Source organism: Heloderma suspectum, chromosome 1 (assembly GCF_057233095.1).
Source record: "Heloderma suspectum isolate Gila_16-S chromosome 1, 16-S_ref, whole genome shotgun sequence".
Classification (NCBI taxonomy): Eukaryota; Metazoa; Chordata; class Lepidosauria; order Squamata; family Helodermatidae; genus Heloderma; species Heloderma suspectum.
In genome coordinates, this window is record NC_139458.1 from 239,252,953 (window position 1) to 239,268,967 (window position 16,015).

The 16,015-nt window shown below is 45.0% G+C and overlaps 1 protein-coding gene across 2 annotated transcripts in view; it reads left to right on the top strand.

The window, feature by feature from the left end:
* The window catches only part of SETDB2 (SET domain bifurcated histone lysine methyltransferase 2), a 105,630-nt gene that overhangs the window by 64,265 nt on the left and 25,350 nt on the right, over positions 1-16,015 (top strand). For both annotated transcript variants that reach the window (XM_084821343.1, XM_084821352.1), the window contains exons 8-10: positions 5,188-5,356; positions 6,628-6,724; positions 8,396-8,486. In XM_084821343.1, coding sequence (XP_084677469.1) covers positions 5,188-5,356; positions 6,628-6,724; positions 8,396-8,486 — 357 coding nt within the window. The remainder of the gene's footprint in view (positions 1-5,187; positions 5,357-6,627; positions 6,725-8,395; positions 8,487-16,015) is intronic.

Below are 16,015 nucleotides of genomic sequence, written 5' to 3' on the forward strand. Positions count from 1 at the left end.
ATCGAGAGAGGGACAGGGGAGTGCAACCCTGTTAATTCTGCTTGATCTCTCATTGGCTTTTGATACCATTGACCATGGTATCCTCCTGGATCGATTGCGTGAGATGGGCATCGGAGGCATTGTGTTACAGTGGATCTGGTCCTACCTACAGGGCCAATTTCAGAAAGTAATATTGGGTGACTATTCCTTGGCCCCTTGGCAATTGAGCTGTGGGGTTCCGCAGGGCACCATCTTGTCCCCAATGTTATTTAAAATCTGTATGAAACTGCTGGGGATTTGGAGCCAAGTGCCATCAGTATGCTTATGACATGCAGCTCTATCTCCCTGTGATATCTGAATCAGGAGAGGCTGTGCAAGTTGTGCCTGTGCCTGAACTCAGTAACGGGCTGGATAAACTGAAACTGAATCCTGGCAAGATGGAAGCCCTGTGAGTGGGTGGTTTCCAAGTCCAGCAGATAGGCTCATTGCCTGTTCTGGATGGGGTTGCACTCCTTCTGAAGGATCAAGTCAGTAGTCTGAGGGTACTGCTAGATCCATCAATGTTGCTGGAGGCCCAGGTGGCCATGGCAGCTTGGAGTGCCTTTTACCAGCTTTGGCTGCTTTGCCAACTACAGCCTTTCCTGGATAGCTTGGCCACAGTGATACAGGTGCTAGTAACCTCAAGACTGGATTATTGCAATGCTCTCCATGTGGGGCTGCCCTTAAAGATGGTACTGGAAGCTGGAGCAAATGTAGAACACAGCAGCTCTGCTGTTTTCGTGAGCTGCCCCTTTTCAGCATGTAACTCTTTGCTGAGGGAACTGCACTGGCTGCCTTTTTGCTACTGGGCCAGGTTTAAGGTTTTAGTACTAGTGTACAAGGTCCTAAACAACTTGGGACCAGGAAACCTGAGAGAGCGCCTTCTCCCTTACCAACCTGCCTGGTCACTGAGGTCATCGGAGGGTATGCCTCTGATTGTTCTACATGGACCTGTGGCCCAATTGGAGTCCACCAGGAGAAGAGCCTTCAGTGTGGTGGCCCCCTTTGTTTGGAACTCCCTGCCCCTGGAGGTCAGGCAAGCACCAACACTATGTTTTATTTATTTATTCATTCAGTCATTCAATTCAATTTATCATCTGCCTATATACTAATACTCTAGGTGGCATACAAAGATAAGAACAATTTAACCAAAAATCCAATAATAAAAACAACATAGCATAAAAACAGTATATAAAAGTCAACAAAGAGGAAAAAGAGTTCTAAAAAGGGAAGGCCTGCCAGAGTAACAGAGTCTTTAATTCCTGCTTAAAGACCTTCAAAGAGGTCAGCAGGTGCATTTCAACTGACAGGTCATTCCACAACTCAGGGGGCGGTAAAGCAAAAGGTCCTCTTGCGTGTGGCTGCTAATCTCACATTAGGCAGCCACAGCAGATAGCCCTCAGAGGACCTTAGGTGGTGGACTGAGACGAGGGGAGGAGGCGCTCCCTAAGGTACCTTGGACCTAGATCATGTAAAGCCTTAAAGGTAAGAACCAGCACTTTATATTTTGCTCGGAAACAAATTGGCAGCTAGTGTAAAGATTTTAAAACTGTTGTAATATGGTCTCCACGGGGTGTCCCGGAGACCAACCTGCCTGCCATATTTTGTACCGGTTGGAAGGTTCTGAACTAGATATACAGGCAGCCCCAACTACAGCGCATTACAGAAATCAAGCCTAGAGGTTACCAGCGCGTGCACCACCATTACTAGGTCCAGATATTCAGGAATGAGTGTAGCGGGTGTATCAGCCGAAGCTGATAACAGGCACTTTGATAACAAGGTGACCATGGCAGTCTCAACTCCATATCCCACTCTGAAGCTGGTTTGAAATGGGCCCAGGTAATCAGTTTCATCATAGAATCATAGAATCACAGTAGGGTTGGAAGGGGCCTACAAGGCCATCGAGTCCAACCCCCTGCTCAGTGCAGGAATCCAAGTCAGAGCATCCCTGACAGATGGCTGTCCAGCCTCGTCTTGAACGCCTCCAGTGTGGGAGAGCCCACCACCTCCCTAAGGAATTGGTTCCATTGTCGTATTGCTCTAACACTCAGGAAGTTTTTCCTGATGTTCAGCCGGAATCTGGCTTCCTGTCACTTGAGCCCATTATTCCATGTCCTGCACTATCCAAGACTGCTTGGAGTTGAATGGACACCGCCTTCTCGATTACCTTGCCCCAAAATGGTAAATTACTTACTGGCCTATAATGATTGAAGTTCAGGGGATCAAGGGAGGGCTTCTTCAGAAGCAGCCTAACAATTGCTTCTTTCAGACACAATGGAAAATTAACCTTCCCTTAGGGAGCCATTAATAATATTCAGCAAAAATTGCTTTTACAATCTCCCTTCCCTGGACTACAAGCCAGGATGGGCAGGGATTGAGAGGGCAAGTTGTCTTTTCCACCAAACCAAGCAGCTTGTCCACAACATTAGAAGTCACAAGCTGAAAGTGATCTAGTTTAATCATGAAAGCAGGGTTGCTGGACACCCCACTGTTGATCTTTGTCCCCACGACAGCATCCAAGTGGGCTCGTATCCGAGAGATTTTATCTGCAAAAAAAACTCATTAATGGCGTCACAGCGAGCTACCGAAGGTTCTAAAATCGGATTCAATGTGTGTGTGGGGAGGGGGCTGACTCACCTCCCTAACCACCCTGAACAGCTCAGCTGGGCACGGGTTTCCAGACGAGATGCGTGTAGAGTAGAAAGCTTTCTTCGCTGCATGTATCGCCACCCCATAGACCTTCAAATGATCCCTATGACATGTCTTGTCGGATTCATGTCGAATTTTCCGCCATCGGCATTCTAGTCATCATCCTCACCAATTCAGTTCCCTCAGTTCTTCTGTAAACCGTGGAGCTTGTTTGGAAGCGGGTACGAGAGGATGTCTAAGAATGACGGTGTCAATAACCGTGGTCAGATATCGACAGGGACTCGACAGGGTCGGCGGCAGCACCAGCCAAGAAGCTCCCCAAGGCATTTTGGAATCGCAGTGGGTCCATCAGCCTTCGGGGACGGCCCATCTTAATTGGTCCACCACCCCTGCAGAGGTGGGTAGTAGCCGTGATACCAGCCCTGACCAGACAGTGATCCATCCATGACAATGTGGAGACAAATAAAACCTCCACCCACAGATCATTCTCCTGATTGGAACAAAAGATCAAATCGACCATGTGACCAGCTTCATGCGTTGGCCCATTGACCACCTGGGACAGGACCATGGTTGTCATGGCTCCCATGAACTCCTGAGCTGCACCTGGCCAGCTGGACCCAAGGAGGATGTTGAAATTGCCCAAGACTAAAAGCTTTGGGCGACTTTAACACCAGCTCCAAGATTAGCTCTGTGAGCTCAGTTAGGGACTCTGTTAGGTAGTGCGGTGACCAGGACACTAACAGAATCCCCAGTCTGTTCCTATCCCAAGGCTGAGGTATACACACTCAATGTGAGCCGGTTCCTTCACAGTGAGACTGGTCAGGGAGATGATATTTGGCGCCTCATGAAAACAGCACTGTTCCAGCATGCATTCCTTAATTGCCCAGCCACAGTTTCTATTGGCATTCTATTTTTAAAAAGCATATTTTTAATATGGTGTTTTAATCTTTTTATTCTTTTACTGTGTTATCTTTTGTGTTCACTGCTCCAAAATCTGTGTTAGATCTGGAGCAGCATACAAATATTGTAAATAAATCTATAAAATGTGGAATTAAAAGACCTGTAATGGGCAGTTTGAAACAAGCTGGTATAGGAAACCTATGAAAAGGGATATATTATTGAATTGTAACTCTGCATGCCCTGAGCTAGTGAAAAGGCAGGTGGTAAAGAACATGATTCAGAAATTTGTTGGGTGTCTACAATTATGCTGAGGAATCAAAACAAAAGGCAGTAAAACTGGCAGAGGCTAATGGTGATAGGTTACCAGTTCCAGCTGTCAGGAGTGTGAGGTATACCAGAGGACTGCCTGTTTTGAAAATCCCATTTGTGACTGATGGATTTGTATGGGAAGCCCAAAAGATCCTTGATCACGGTAACATCAAGGCTAATATTGTTTGTTGGGGGTGGTGGAAGAGAGTTCACAAGGAGGAAGGAGGAAAGGGTTTTTTTTCTTTTCCACTCCACTGAGGCCTTTGCCTGCTGCGCTACATAGAGGCATCAGGTTTGTGGCTTGCTGCTACTCCTGAGCCAGTATTTTATACTTATATAGCATGTGTGTGTGGTAGGGCAGTAAAGTTTCTTTCTGAAGCACTGCTGCATAGTGTAGAGAGAAGGTTTTAACACCCTCCAACTGTAATCCCCCTCTTGGATATTTACTATAAACTGTTAAAGAGGCTTGAGCAGGCCAGTCTCCCCCCACTCCCAACTAATACCATAGTATTCTGTACATCCTGGATGCTCACAGGACCTCATGAGGGTATTAGGTTTTTAATCCCACCCCCATTTGATTCATAAATTGCTATGTATATTTTGAGTCCTCGGGGTGTGTAGAAACTACTACCTTTTGTGGGTGGGGGTGGTCCAATTTAACTTCCAAACTGATAAGACATTCAGCCACTCTGGTTCATGTTGCAGGTACTTCCCTTTAACAATGAACCTGAGTGTATCCTCACCACCTAACAGGAGTGCTGCTGTTCAGGGAGCCAGCCAGTCACCTATGCCCTGCTCCAGAATACTCCATTCCATTTCTCTCTCACCCTGCATTCTGTGGCTAGTAAGCATGGACAGTCTTCATTGGGCTGTTTGGCGGGGTGGGAGGGAGCTTGTCCCCTTACGTTGTGAGTTTTAAAAAAGAAAAAAAGATTTGCTGTGCTATTTCAAACCTCAAGCTTCAGTTTCCCTGACCATGCTGATATTTCCCTCTTGTTTCTCAGCTGCCCCATTTTTGTTCCTCTTGGAACTTGCCTCCCGAGTTCACTATTAGAAGGAATGGTGATTAGGATTAATATTGAATGTTGGAAGATTTTGTGCTTCTCCCCCCTCCCTGCCCACAACACAGGCTGTTCTTTAGACTTGAGAATATAAAAGTACAGGTCTGGAATTCACAGGGCAATGAGGAAATCTGCTAATGATGAACACTATACATATCTAGGATGTACTGAGACATTGCCTATTTCACTGCAGGTATCTGGACCATTGTACATAAATACAGTATTCGATGATACTTTGGTTTTATTCTAGGCAGACTGATGAGCAGAAATGAATCACTGCAACCTAACGACAGTGATGGTGATGAGGTTGAAGAGGAAGATATAGAGAATAGTAACAGAACCCACACATTTTCAAGAAAGAGAAAACTGGACATAGTCTGTTCTGATTCAAACACTGAATTTATGCAAACCACTAGGAGGTAAAAATCTTTGCATGTAAAAGCTGAAGGTCAACCAAGTGTGCAAGTTAAAATAACAACTTTAAGGGTTCCCACTCTGTACTTGTGGAGGCTCACTGTGACTGTTCGAGATCTCTCCAGGGCCAGTGAGCTCAAAGTAAAGCTAGGCAGGATTGTACCATTTTTTAATGTCTTGGGTAAGAGAATATGCTGGGCCCAGAGGCACTGTTTTTCAGCCTCTCCATGGTTTTATTAGCACTGCCACCATTTTTTCTTGTCATTTTATCCAGTTGAGACTGAAGGCCTGGCTCTCACCTGTCCCTGTAATTGCTGAAATTGTGCCCACCCTTGTCTTGTCTGTCTAACATAGAGGTCAGGAAACAGCAAGAGGGCAAGACACTAATATGTCACAAAACAGGAGAGAAGATATTCTCAGGTGCCTGGAAAAACATTTTATTGGGTTCAACGTGTTTCAGAAAGAAATTTCCTTCCTCGGGGGACAATGCTTCCTCTCTTTTAAAACGCTCTAAAAATGCTTCAAAATGTATTTTGAAACAGAGGAAGCATTGCCCCTGAAGGAAATTTCTTTCCGAAATGCACTGGGCCCAATAAAAGTTTCTCCAGGCACCTGAGAATATCTTCTCTCCTGTTTTGTAATATAGAGGTCAGCCCTCTGGGTAGGGCCACTTCTATATTCTGTCCAGTTACTTTCCATTATTGTCACACACACACAAAATGCTAATAGCAACAGTAGTAATCAGCATGAATATATCTCTTGTTGGACCAATTCTGGAAACCTTGCAAGCTATCAAGAATCTTTTAGATCTCTAATGAACTCACATAGAAGACAATGTAGCATTTGCAAGGCCTGATACCTCCACTGCAATTGACAGTATTGAAAACAAGCAATTAAGAATATAAGCAAACTGGTGTCTGCCAACAGAGTGCATTAAATATCCCAAGTGTGACTATGTGGATGAAAGCAAACAGTCCTTATCTCTTAAATTAACTTGAATATAAAAATATATGATGTCACAGAAGTAAGATTTATGCATGGTTTTAAAAAACTAATATTGGCAAAGAGGTTACCCGTCAACTTGCTTTAAATATTTCTGGGATAGAACATTGTATTTAAAGCATAAGAATCCTAATGTACTGCTGAACCTTGCAGACCTTTCATAAAATGTTAGGTAAAGAATTTGCTTTGAAATTGGACAATTTTAAAGATAAATATTTTAAAGAATTCTACTTCATTGTGTGTTGTGTAAAACCCTGTTTCTATTTCTTATCAGAATTCAGAACTACAGCTATACCAAGAGTTGGAATTACCAAGTTATCACAAGACCAAAAACCAGAACATACATTCTTCAGAGTCGTCAGAGACAACAAGTAAAAATTCCAGATTTATTTTTAGCCTTCCTTGTGGTCTTCTCACTTGATTTCAGTGAACATTTTTAGTCCCTTCAAATATATTCTGTTCTTACATTTGATGTCAAAATAGTTTAGGATACAACAATCTGTTGCCAGCACACAGTTATTACATCCTTCTCTGTCCCCATGTACAATGTATGCTCCTAAGGGCAGCTCACAAGCCTACCTACCGCTTAGTGAGATTGTACCTTTGTAGTTAGAAGAAAGGGAATGACGCGTACATTTTTGTTATGAGGGTGTATGTAGATAAATCTCTACTTAGTGTAGTCCAGCGTTGCTGCTGCTTCTCCCCATTTTTTTAGTCTCTATAGGTGAAGTGATAAGAGCGTGGATGAACACATTTCTCTAACACTTGTTCAGCTTGCTCATTTAAAAGGGACGCTTGGTGGACAGAAAATAGTCACAATGCATCTGCATACTAGGGAACCTAGTATAGACCCTAGGGAAAGTTGCTACAGCAGAGGATAATCATACTGGGAGGACATTGCCAGTATGATTATCCCTTGTGAGGGGGAAAGTGGCAAAGTAATGCCATTTGGCCCCAGAGAGAAATAGCAGGCATGCTGACTTGGACAAAGGATGTCTTGCTTTTCATGGGCCTAGGAGCCTTCTACCATTGTTTGGGTGCAGTGACATCTCTAGGTGGCTGAGAAAACACACATTTTGATTAGGCACAATTTCTGACAGATATGAAAGGTTATTTAAACCAACATATTTCAATGCAGTATTCAAACTTCGTGATGTCCCTGAGGTACTTTGAAGACTCCTTTCTCCCTCTCCTTACTCTGGTATCCCAGGTAAACCAAATTAAATGGGTATTTAGTTGCTTGAGCTTTACCACAGGGACTCTACTCACCCTAAAATACCCAAAGAATCAATGGCTGCCACTACCTACGGGGTTAAAAACCAATGGGACTCTTTAATATGAAGCAGGGGAAGAGAACCGTGCCAGCTTCCAATCTCTAGCCACCCAAGAGGACCAGGGCATTGATACAGTGTAAGTCACACCACTCAAATAAATAGAGCAAAATATTGGTTCTAGCTTCTAATACTTCCCCTAGCTAATATCCTAGGCAGATGGGTCATGTCTTGTATGGCACCAGAAGATCCATGCAAAAGGCAATTGTTTTGAGGCAAAAATCAAGTCTCTGTCTACCTGGCAGAAGATGTTAACAGATGCAGCCTGCTTACTTGAGACTACAGACCTTAAAGACTTGGTCGTATAATTATAGGAACTTGCCTGTGAAATCCATGTAATGACGTAATTTGCTTTAGGTTCCCATGTTTAGGCTATAGTGCAGGTTAAGTCTGGAATGAAACAAAGGTCAATCAATGATCTGTTTATTTAATTTCTATCATACACTTTCACTACATCTTAGGACTTAAGCTTTAAAAAAAACAGAATATAAATAAAATACCCATCCCAGTTCTAATAAATTAAATGTTTTGATAAACTGGAACCATTTTTCTAGACCACTTTTTCAAATAATTATATATTGCATTATAATGAGCATTAGCTCTGAGAAGTAGCTTGTTTATCTTCACTAGGTCAAACTTTCCTCACCAGGTTAAAAAAAGAATAGGCATTTTATAAAGAGCAAAATGTAGAGGTTTTTTTTTTCTTCAAAGGGAATCACTGATGCCAGCTCAGATGAAGATGAGAGTTCTGTGTGCGAGAAATCAGGAAGAATGACTGCTGCAGCCAAGAAAGGAGATGAAAGTAATTTTGCAGCTCTTAGTTTCATGTTCACATAATTTACACTAATTGGTTTGACCAAAGTTATTGAATTTGGTTCTTTTATATCTTATGAATTCAGTTGTTTAATTTAGAATGCGTAATTAGTAATTCAAACTGTTATTCACTGGTAAAAAAACAGATAACTAATTGCCACGAGATCATGCGGAAAAAAATACCCACAAAATGATAGAGATGGTAGACGAGTCTTCCCCCAACCTGGTGCCCCCAATGCTGGCTAGAATTGTGGGAGTGATAGTCAGACACATCTGGGAAGGCTGGGAAAGGCTGCTGTAGACAATTTGCTTCCCAAATGGTTTGAGCCATGGTGGATGAAGGGACAGGAGTTAACTTCTCCCAGCTGTGTCCATCAGAGTTCTTAATGCAGCAGCAGAGAGACAATGGGAGAAAAGGATCACTGTAGTCTATTATAATTTCTCTTTCTATGGCCTGCTTTAGATGTAACAACAACCTAGAGTATGGGTTGAGGTTGAGACATGGTTTGTCATTAAATATGAACCCTGCACTATGGTTTAACTACGTATGGATTGTTAACCACAAACAACCCAGGAAGAGACCCCAGAAGGTGGTGTTGGGGGACCTCTTTGTGGCCATTTGCCTGTGGGGTGCCACAAGGTTCCATATTGTCTCCCATGCTTTTTAACATCTACATGAAACTGCTGGGAGAAGTCAGCCAGAGGTTTGGGCTGAAGTGTAATTGGTTTGCTGATGATACTCCGCTCTACCTCTCATTTCCATCTACACATCCCAGGGAGGCTGTGGAACTCTTGAACCAGTATCTGGAGGCTGTTTTGGGGTGGATGAGGGTGAACAAGCTGAGACTTAATCCAGACAAGACGAAGGTACTGTGGGTTGGGGAACCAACTACTCTGGACAGAGGTTTACAACTGGTCTTAGATGGAGTTGCACTCCCCCTAAAAGACCAAGTGGTTAGTCTGGGAGTCCTCCTGGACTCTCCGCTAACTAGGGAAGCCCAGGTGGCTGCAGTGTCCAGGGGTAATAGCCAATGTTAGTCCTACTTAGAGTAGACCCATTGAAATGAATGGGACTTAGGTTAGTCAGGAGTGCGTTTTACCAGCTTAGGCTGATACGCCAGCTTCAATGCTATCAGGAGAGGATGGACCTTGCCTCAGTTATCCATGCACTAGTGATATCCAGGCTGGACTTCTGCAATGTGCTGTACGTGGGGCTGCCTTTGAAGACAATCCAGAAACTTCAGCTGGTGCAGAATGCAGTCCAAGTGTTGGTAGGGGCGAGACAATTAGATCATATAACACCTATACTGTGCCAGCTGCACTGGTTAGCAGTATGTTTCGGAGCCCAATTTATAGTTCTTGTTTTGATCTTTAAAGCTTAAATGGGTTGGGACCAAATTACTTGTTTTTGATTTGTCAAAAACAAGTCCTGCCAGACAAATCTGATCTCATTTTTTGATCAAGTCACCTCCCTTGTAGACCGTGGGAATGCTGTAGACATCATATACCTCGACTTCAGCAAAGCTTTCGACAAAGTGCCCCATGATCTCCTGATGAGCAAACTAGCTCAAAGTGGTCTAGATGAAACAACGATCCGGTGGATCCACAGTTGGCTACAGAATCGGACTCAAAGAGTGCTCATCAATGGGACCTTCTCAAGCTGGGGAGAGGTAACGAGTGGGGTACCGCAGGGCTCAGTCCTGGGCCCAGTGCTCTTCAACATTTTTATTAATGACTTGGAGGAGGAGGTGCAGGGAATGCTGATCAAATTTGCAGATGACACAAAATTGGGAGGGATAGCTAATACTTTGGAAGACAGAAACAAAATTCAAAGTGATCTGGATAGACTGGACTGCTGGGCAGAAAACAACAGAATGGCATTTAATAGGGACAAATGCCAAGTTCTGCACCTAGGAAAAAGATACCAAATGCACAGTTACAAGATGGGGGATACGTGGCTCAACCACACTACGAGCGAGAAGGATCTTGGAATTGTTGTCGATCACAAGCTGAATATGAGCCAACAATGTGATGTGGCTGCAAAAAAGGCAAATGCTCTTTTGGGCTGCATTCATAGAAGCATTGCTTCCAAATCCCGGGAAGTACTAGTTCCCCTCTACTCAGCACTGGTTAGGCCTCATCTGGAGTACTGTGTCCAGTTCTGGGCACCACACTTTAAGAAGGATGCAGACAAACTGGAGAGGGTTCAAAGGAGGGCAACAAAGATGATCAGGGGACTGGAAACAAAGCCCTATGAAGAGAGACTGAAAGAACTGGGCATGTTTAGCCTTGAGAAGAGAAGACTGAGGGGAGATAGGATAGCACTCTTCAAGTACTTGAAAGGTTGTCACAGAGAAGAAGGCCAGGATCTCTTCTTGATCATCCCAGAGTGCAGGACACGGAATAATGGGCTCAAGTTACAGGAAGCCAGATTCCGGCTGACCATCAGGAAAAACCTCCTGACTGTTAGAGCAATACGACAATGGAACCAATTACCTGGGGAGGTGGTGGGCTCTCCCACACTGGAGGCATTCAAGATGAGGCTGGACAGCCATCTGTCAGGGATGCTCTGACTTGGATTCCTGCATTGAGCAGGGGGTTGGACTCGATGGCCTTGTAGGCCCCTTCCAACCCTACTATTCTATGATTCTATGATACTTCACCCATATCAGTCTGCCTATACTTTAATATTGGCAAGAGAGGCCCTTCTCAGTTTCCCACCTGTGAAAGCAGCTAGGTAGGCAAGTCTACAACAGAGGGCCTTTTACTCAATGGCCCCACACCTCTCAAATAAGTTGCCATCGGCGATCCAACAGAGCCCGTCATTGCAGACTTTTAAGAAGGCCCTGAAGAATTACTTGTTTACTATGGCCTTCCCCTGATTATATTTTATCAGACTGAGTTGTAGCTACAGTTGTGTTGTAGGTTCTGTCTCATGCTGGTGTTCGTTATTTCTTGGAACATTTGCTGTTTTTATTACCATATTGTTTTTTTATTATAATAATGTTAAACTGACTCCCAAGCTGGCCACAGGAGGATCTGTGGGGTTCAGCCGCAAAGCAATTAGCAGTCCTGAGTGGCCCGATTACATGGCCAGAGGTCGAAGAGGACTGCACCCCGGTGGGCCTGGAAGCTGCGTTAGAATCTCTGCAGCTGGAGTGGTCAGCTGAAGAGAAGCAGTGTGCAGAACCTCTATCATGGTTATTGCTGACAGCTTTAGGAGCTGTCAGGCAGAAGGAGTTGGAATGGAGAAAGGAAACAGCAGAACAGCCCAAGGACAAGCTGAGAAAAGAGCAAGATCTGAGACTGTTAATTAGAGAAATGTTGCAGGACAGCCTGGCCTCTAACGAGGCATGGGAGCATGAAGCCAAAGAAGTAGCTATTAGCCTGGTACGCCAAGGTCAGAAGAATTGCCCAGAGTGTTCCGCGGTGTGCCACACCATCACCTCGCCTGATTGGGATGAAATCCCTAAGAAGTGGAAACTGAAAATGAAGACCAAGAAGATGAAGACACAGAAGATGAAGACACAGAATGGAATAAAGGTGAAGAATCAGTGCGCCCAGAGCACAGGCTAGACCCCTCTTAGAGCAGGAAGCACGCCAGAGGACACTCCCAAGGCAGAATGAAGCAGAAAGTCCATGTTGAAGATCTCTGCCAAGGTAACCATGTTTAACTTTGAACTGTTCTAGAATTGCATAGAGCCTGTAGCTACTGACCATCAGCTATATGATTTCTGAAGAGTGTAACCGTTAAGCTTTTGCCGTGGGATTCCCTGCAATGAAGAAATCTCACTGATTTGATTGTCCAGTGTTGGACTGCCTGAGAGTGTGCACTGAAGAGATTGAGAAACCAGACAGCATGTTCCTGACCAGGCCAAACGCTACTACCATGCTCCTGCAAGCTGGATAAGCCAATAAACTGTGTAAGCTGGGACACCCAACCTGATTGAGAAGGAAAAAAAGATATCGTAGTAGCTGTACCTGTATAGCTTGCTAGCTGATGCTGTAAGTAACGTTACAATTGAAAACTAAGACTGTTTTCCTGTTTAAGACCCCAGCGAAAAACGCTGACCTGAGTCATTTGTCACCTCTGACAAGGCAAAGATTTGACTGCCCTGTATCTCATCGTGTCCTGTTTCGAGTTTAGGATTTTACAGATACAAACTGTGAAGCTTTACTTTGAAGCCCTGCAGATCACCCTGCCTCCTCCAAAAGAAGATTAATGGCTGCGTAAAGAATGCAAGTATGAAGTGACCCCTTCCTCCCTGTTCGGCACTTTGTTGCTGTGTGCCAGGTTAAGGGAGAAGAAAAAGAGTGTGTGTGTGTGTCATTTTGTGAATCCCTGGCTAGCCTGTCTAGTGACAGAAAGCCCCAAAGGCTTACTCCTTGTTTAAGAAGTGTTTAAAAGTACAATTGTTGTTCTGTTGTTGTTAAGAGCTGTGCAGTTCAAAACTGCCCTGTAACTTTAAGTGTACTTTTGCAGAAGGGTGGGGGAGCATAGCCGATCTCTCCTTTCCTCCTTGCAAAAGAGATGCTTTTGTTGTTTTTAATGATCGCTTCCCCTCAGCAATCTCTGAGCACCCAAGCCAAGAAAGTTTATGGGGAAGGGAATAAATTTAATGTAAAGGCCCAGCTTCAGACATGCAATGAGGCCTTGTAAGTTATAGCCAAAATTTAAAGTAGCCTAAGAGTTTAGGCCTATTCAGTTTTTAGAATGTTAGAGTCTGTGTGAGCTTATCTCTTGTGTGTTCTCAGAGTGGAGCCAGGGGGAGTCATCCAACTCCTTAGCCGCCGCTGGTCTAGCCTTGGTGGGGAGGGAGACTGGAAGATGTCTGTGAGAACCTGACAGAGGCAGAGTGAAATTTACAGAGGGGTTGCCCAGGTTGAAGCGTCACGGCTAGATAGCTGAGCCGTGCCATTCTGTTTAGACAGAAGCCCTGCTGAAAGGCTAAAGGCCCTTGTCTGTCGAGGGATCTGGAAGGGGTGTAGGGTCACACCTTCCCCCTTAAGCTGATGCAGAGGCGAGGAGACTTTGCTGGAAACGTCTTTATTGCCCGAAGCCTCCTCTGTTTAGATCCATCATCGTTTCGGCTTTTTAGAGACACTCTGCACGTGGAATGGACCTTTGGATTGTTAAAGACTTGCCATGGAAAGTATCATGAGGCTTTTCATAGCCTTGAACTCTCATTGCTGTGGATTGTGTGTCTGTGTGCTTGTAGTCAGCTCAGTGTACGGCAGGCTGAGTTTGAGCCATGACTTTTGGACTTCCCTCTGCCAGAACTCATGCACTGTGGAGTTGCCGATGCAAAAGCGGAGGCCTAGAACTCTTTGCATGTGTGAGCATGCCCTTCCCTTGATCTTGATAGGCCCTGACCATGCAGCCTGGAGAAGCAGTATGATTGCTAGATCTGCTCCATCATGCCTCATCATGCACGAAATGTTTTCCGGTTATGGTGTTAGATTTCAATGAAAGTTTGTTGTGTGTATTTTATGATTTGTTAAATACTATGTGATATTTGCAAACGTCTTTATGGTCAGTTGCAACTCCAAATGATACTGAGTGTGGTTCCCAATGGTTTACAAAGACAGGAGCAAAGACAAGGAAAGTGTGAAGAGAGATAGAGAAAGTGGCAGACAGAAGCTGTCTGATCCAACCATTGGGTACTCCTGTGTGCTGTAAGTTATTCAATAAAGTCTCCTTGTAAGCAAACCTTTGAGTCTGATGTATCACTATCTTGGCACTTCTAACCTAGGACTTCCAACTCCCATGGCCGGGACAATACAGCCATTTCTCTTTCTCTTTGGACTTGCAGCTTTAGCATCTCCCACCCTTCCCAGTGGGCAAGGAGGGCCCAAGCAGCTGGAGAGTGGCTGCGAAGGAAATCAGCCACAACTCTAGCCACAGCAAGAGCTGCCTGAGCAGCATGGGGCTCTGCAGCATTGCAGATTCCCAGAGGCCAGAAGGGACCTTAAAGAGGCAAGCCACTGCCACCAACGCGGACCTTCGCTGCTCCTGCCCCCACCACAGTATAGGGAGGGGAAGTAACAGCAACACAGATCAGCAGCATTGAGCAATGGAGAGCTCTGATTCTAGCACAACTGAAGCAACAGGCTAGAGAAGGCCTGTAAATCCCACAGCTGTTTTGGTGCCAACCAGAGTGATGCAAGGGTGAATAGCCCAGCTTTTCCCACCCAAAACCAGCAATTGCCCAGTCAGGAATCCTTCCCACAAGGTGCCTTAGCAAAAGCGGGGTGGGGGGATGTTTTCCACCAAGTAAGCCCAACTCCCCCTGCAAAAAATATAAAGGAAAATGAAAGAAATCCAAGGCAAAGGGTAGATACAAGCACAAATGTAAACAGACTACCAGATCCCCTTCCAGGGACTCCTCATCAGATTCCAGTCGTCCAGTCCCTGCTCTTCATCCTTGTCTGATTTGTCCCCAGATTCTTGAGTCACCCTGTTATCCTTCCAAAAAACGTAAATGTCAGGAAAAGGACAGACCACGGGGCAACAGGAAGCATGGTAAATGCGGACCATCAAAAAGCCACAAATAGCCCTCACCTTTCAGGGGATTCCATGGACTGGGGGTCAAAGTCAGGGGAATTGTCAGAGGAGGAGAAGGAAAGCTTGCCCAAACAAGCACACCTTTTTCCACAGGAGGTTTTCCCCCACCCTGTTGGCTAGAGCTCCCAGAGTGCTGAATTTTAGTGATAATCAGGTGAAACCAGGGGGACCCTCTTCCTCAAGTTCTAATCTGGTGACATGGTTTATCCTTCATGGCCTCCAAAACCCCTCCCTGTTCCTTTCCCAGATTCCTTCCCACCAGGTCTAGAACTCTGAATAGGCCAATCTAGGCAAGATCAAATCCACACACAAATCGGCAAAAAAGTTTTATTCCCTCTCTCCAGCGGTCATGGATTTGCTTCAGGTGCCCACTGTGGATGCCCCATTAGCAGCCCTATCATCCTCTGTGGTGATCCCGACGGAGGGGAAATGGGGGCCAAAGCAGCCATGTAATAAGAGGGTGGAAGCAGCCTTGCTCAGCAGAATTGGAGCTCAGCAGCAACTTTCAAAGCCTCAGCACCCAATTCTGTTTTTGCCCATGCCACCTACTATTGGGCAAAAGGGCTGGTAGGTTTAGATTGTTCCAAAACAAGTCAAGGATGGTCTAAAGAAAATATCTCTGCAGTATTTCTAGTGAACCCTTCCCTGAACATAATCCAGTCTGGCGTTAGAGCCATGCTAGCTTACACAGTGGCCAGACAGAACATGTGGTTCTTCTTCATGGTCTCTGTGCATCACACATATGAGCTCTGCGCCTGCACGGAGCCTTGATTTGGGAAACTTCTATAGCTGAGAAAACATTGGCAGGAAGCCCTCTCCTACCATCCCACTGTGCATACTCCAGCTAGTTCCCACTCAGTCCCTCAGTTCTTCTTCAACCACCATTGCGGTAGCACTTGATTGAAGGGACTTCTTGTTAGGCTTTGCTGAGGAGGACTTATCTCATTTTTTTC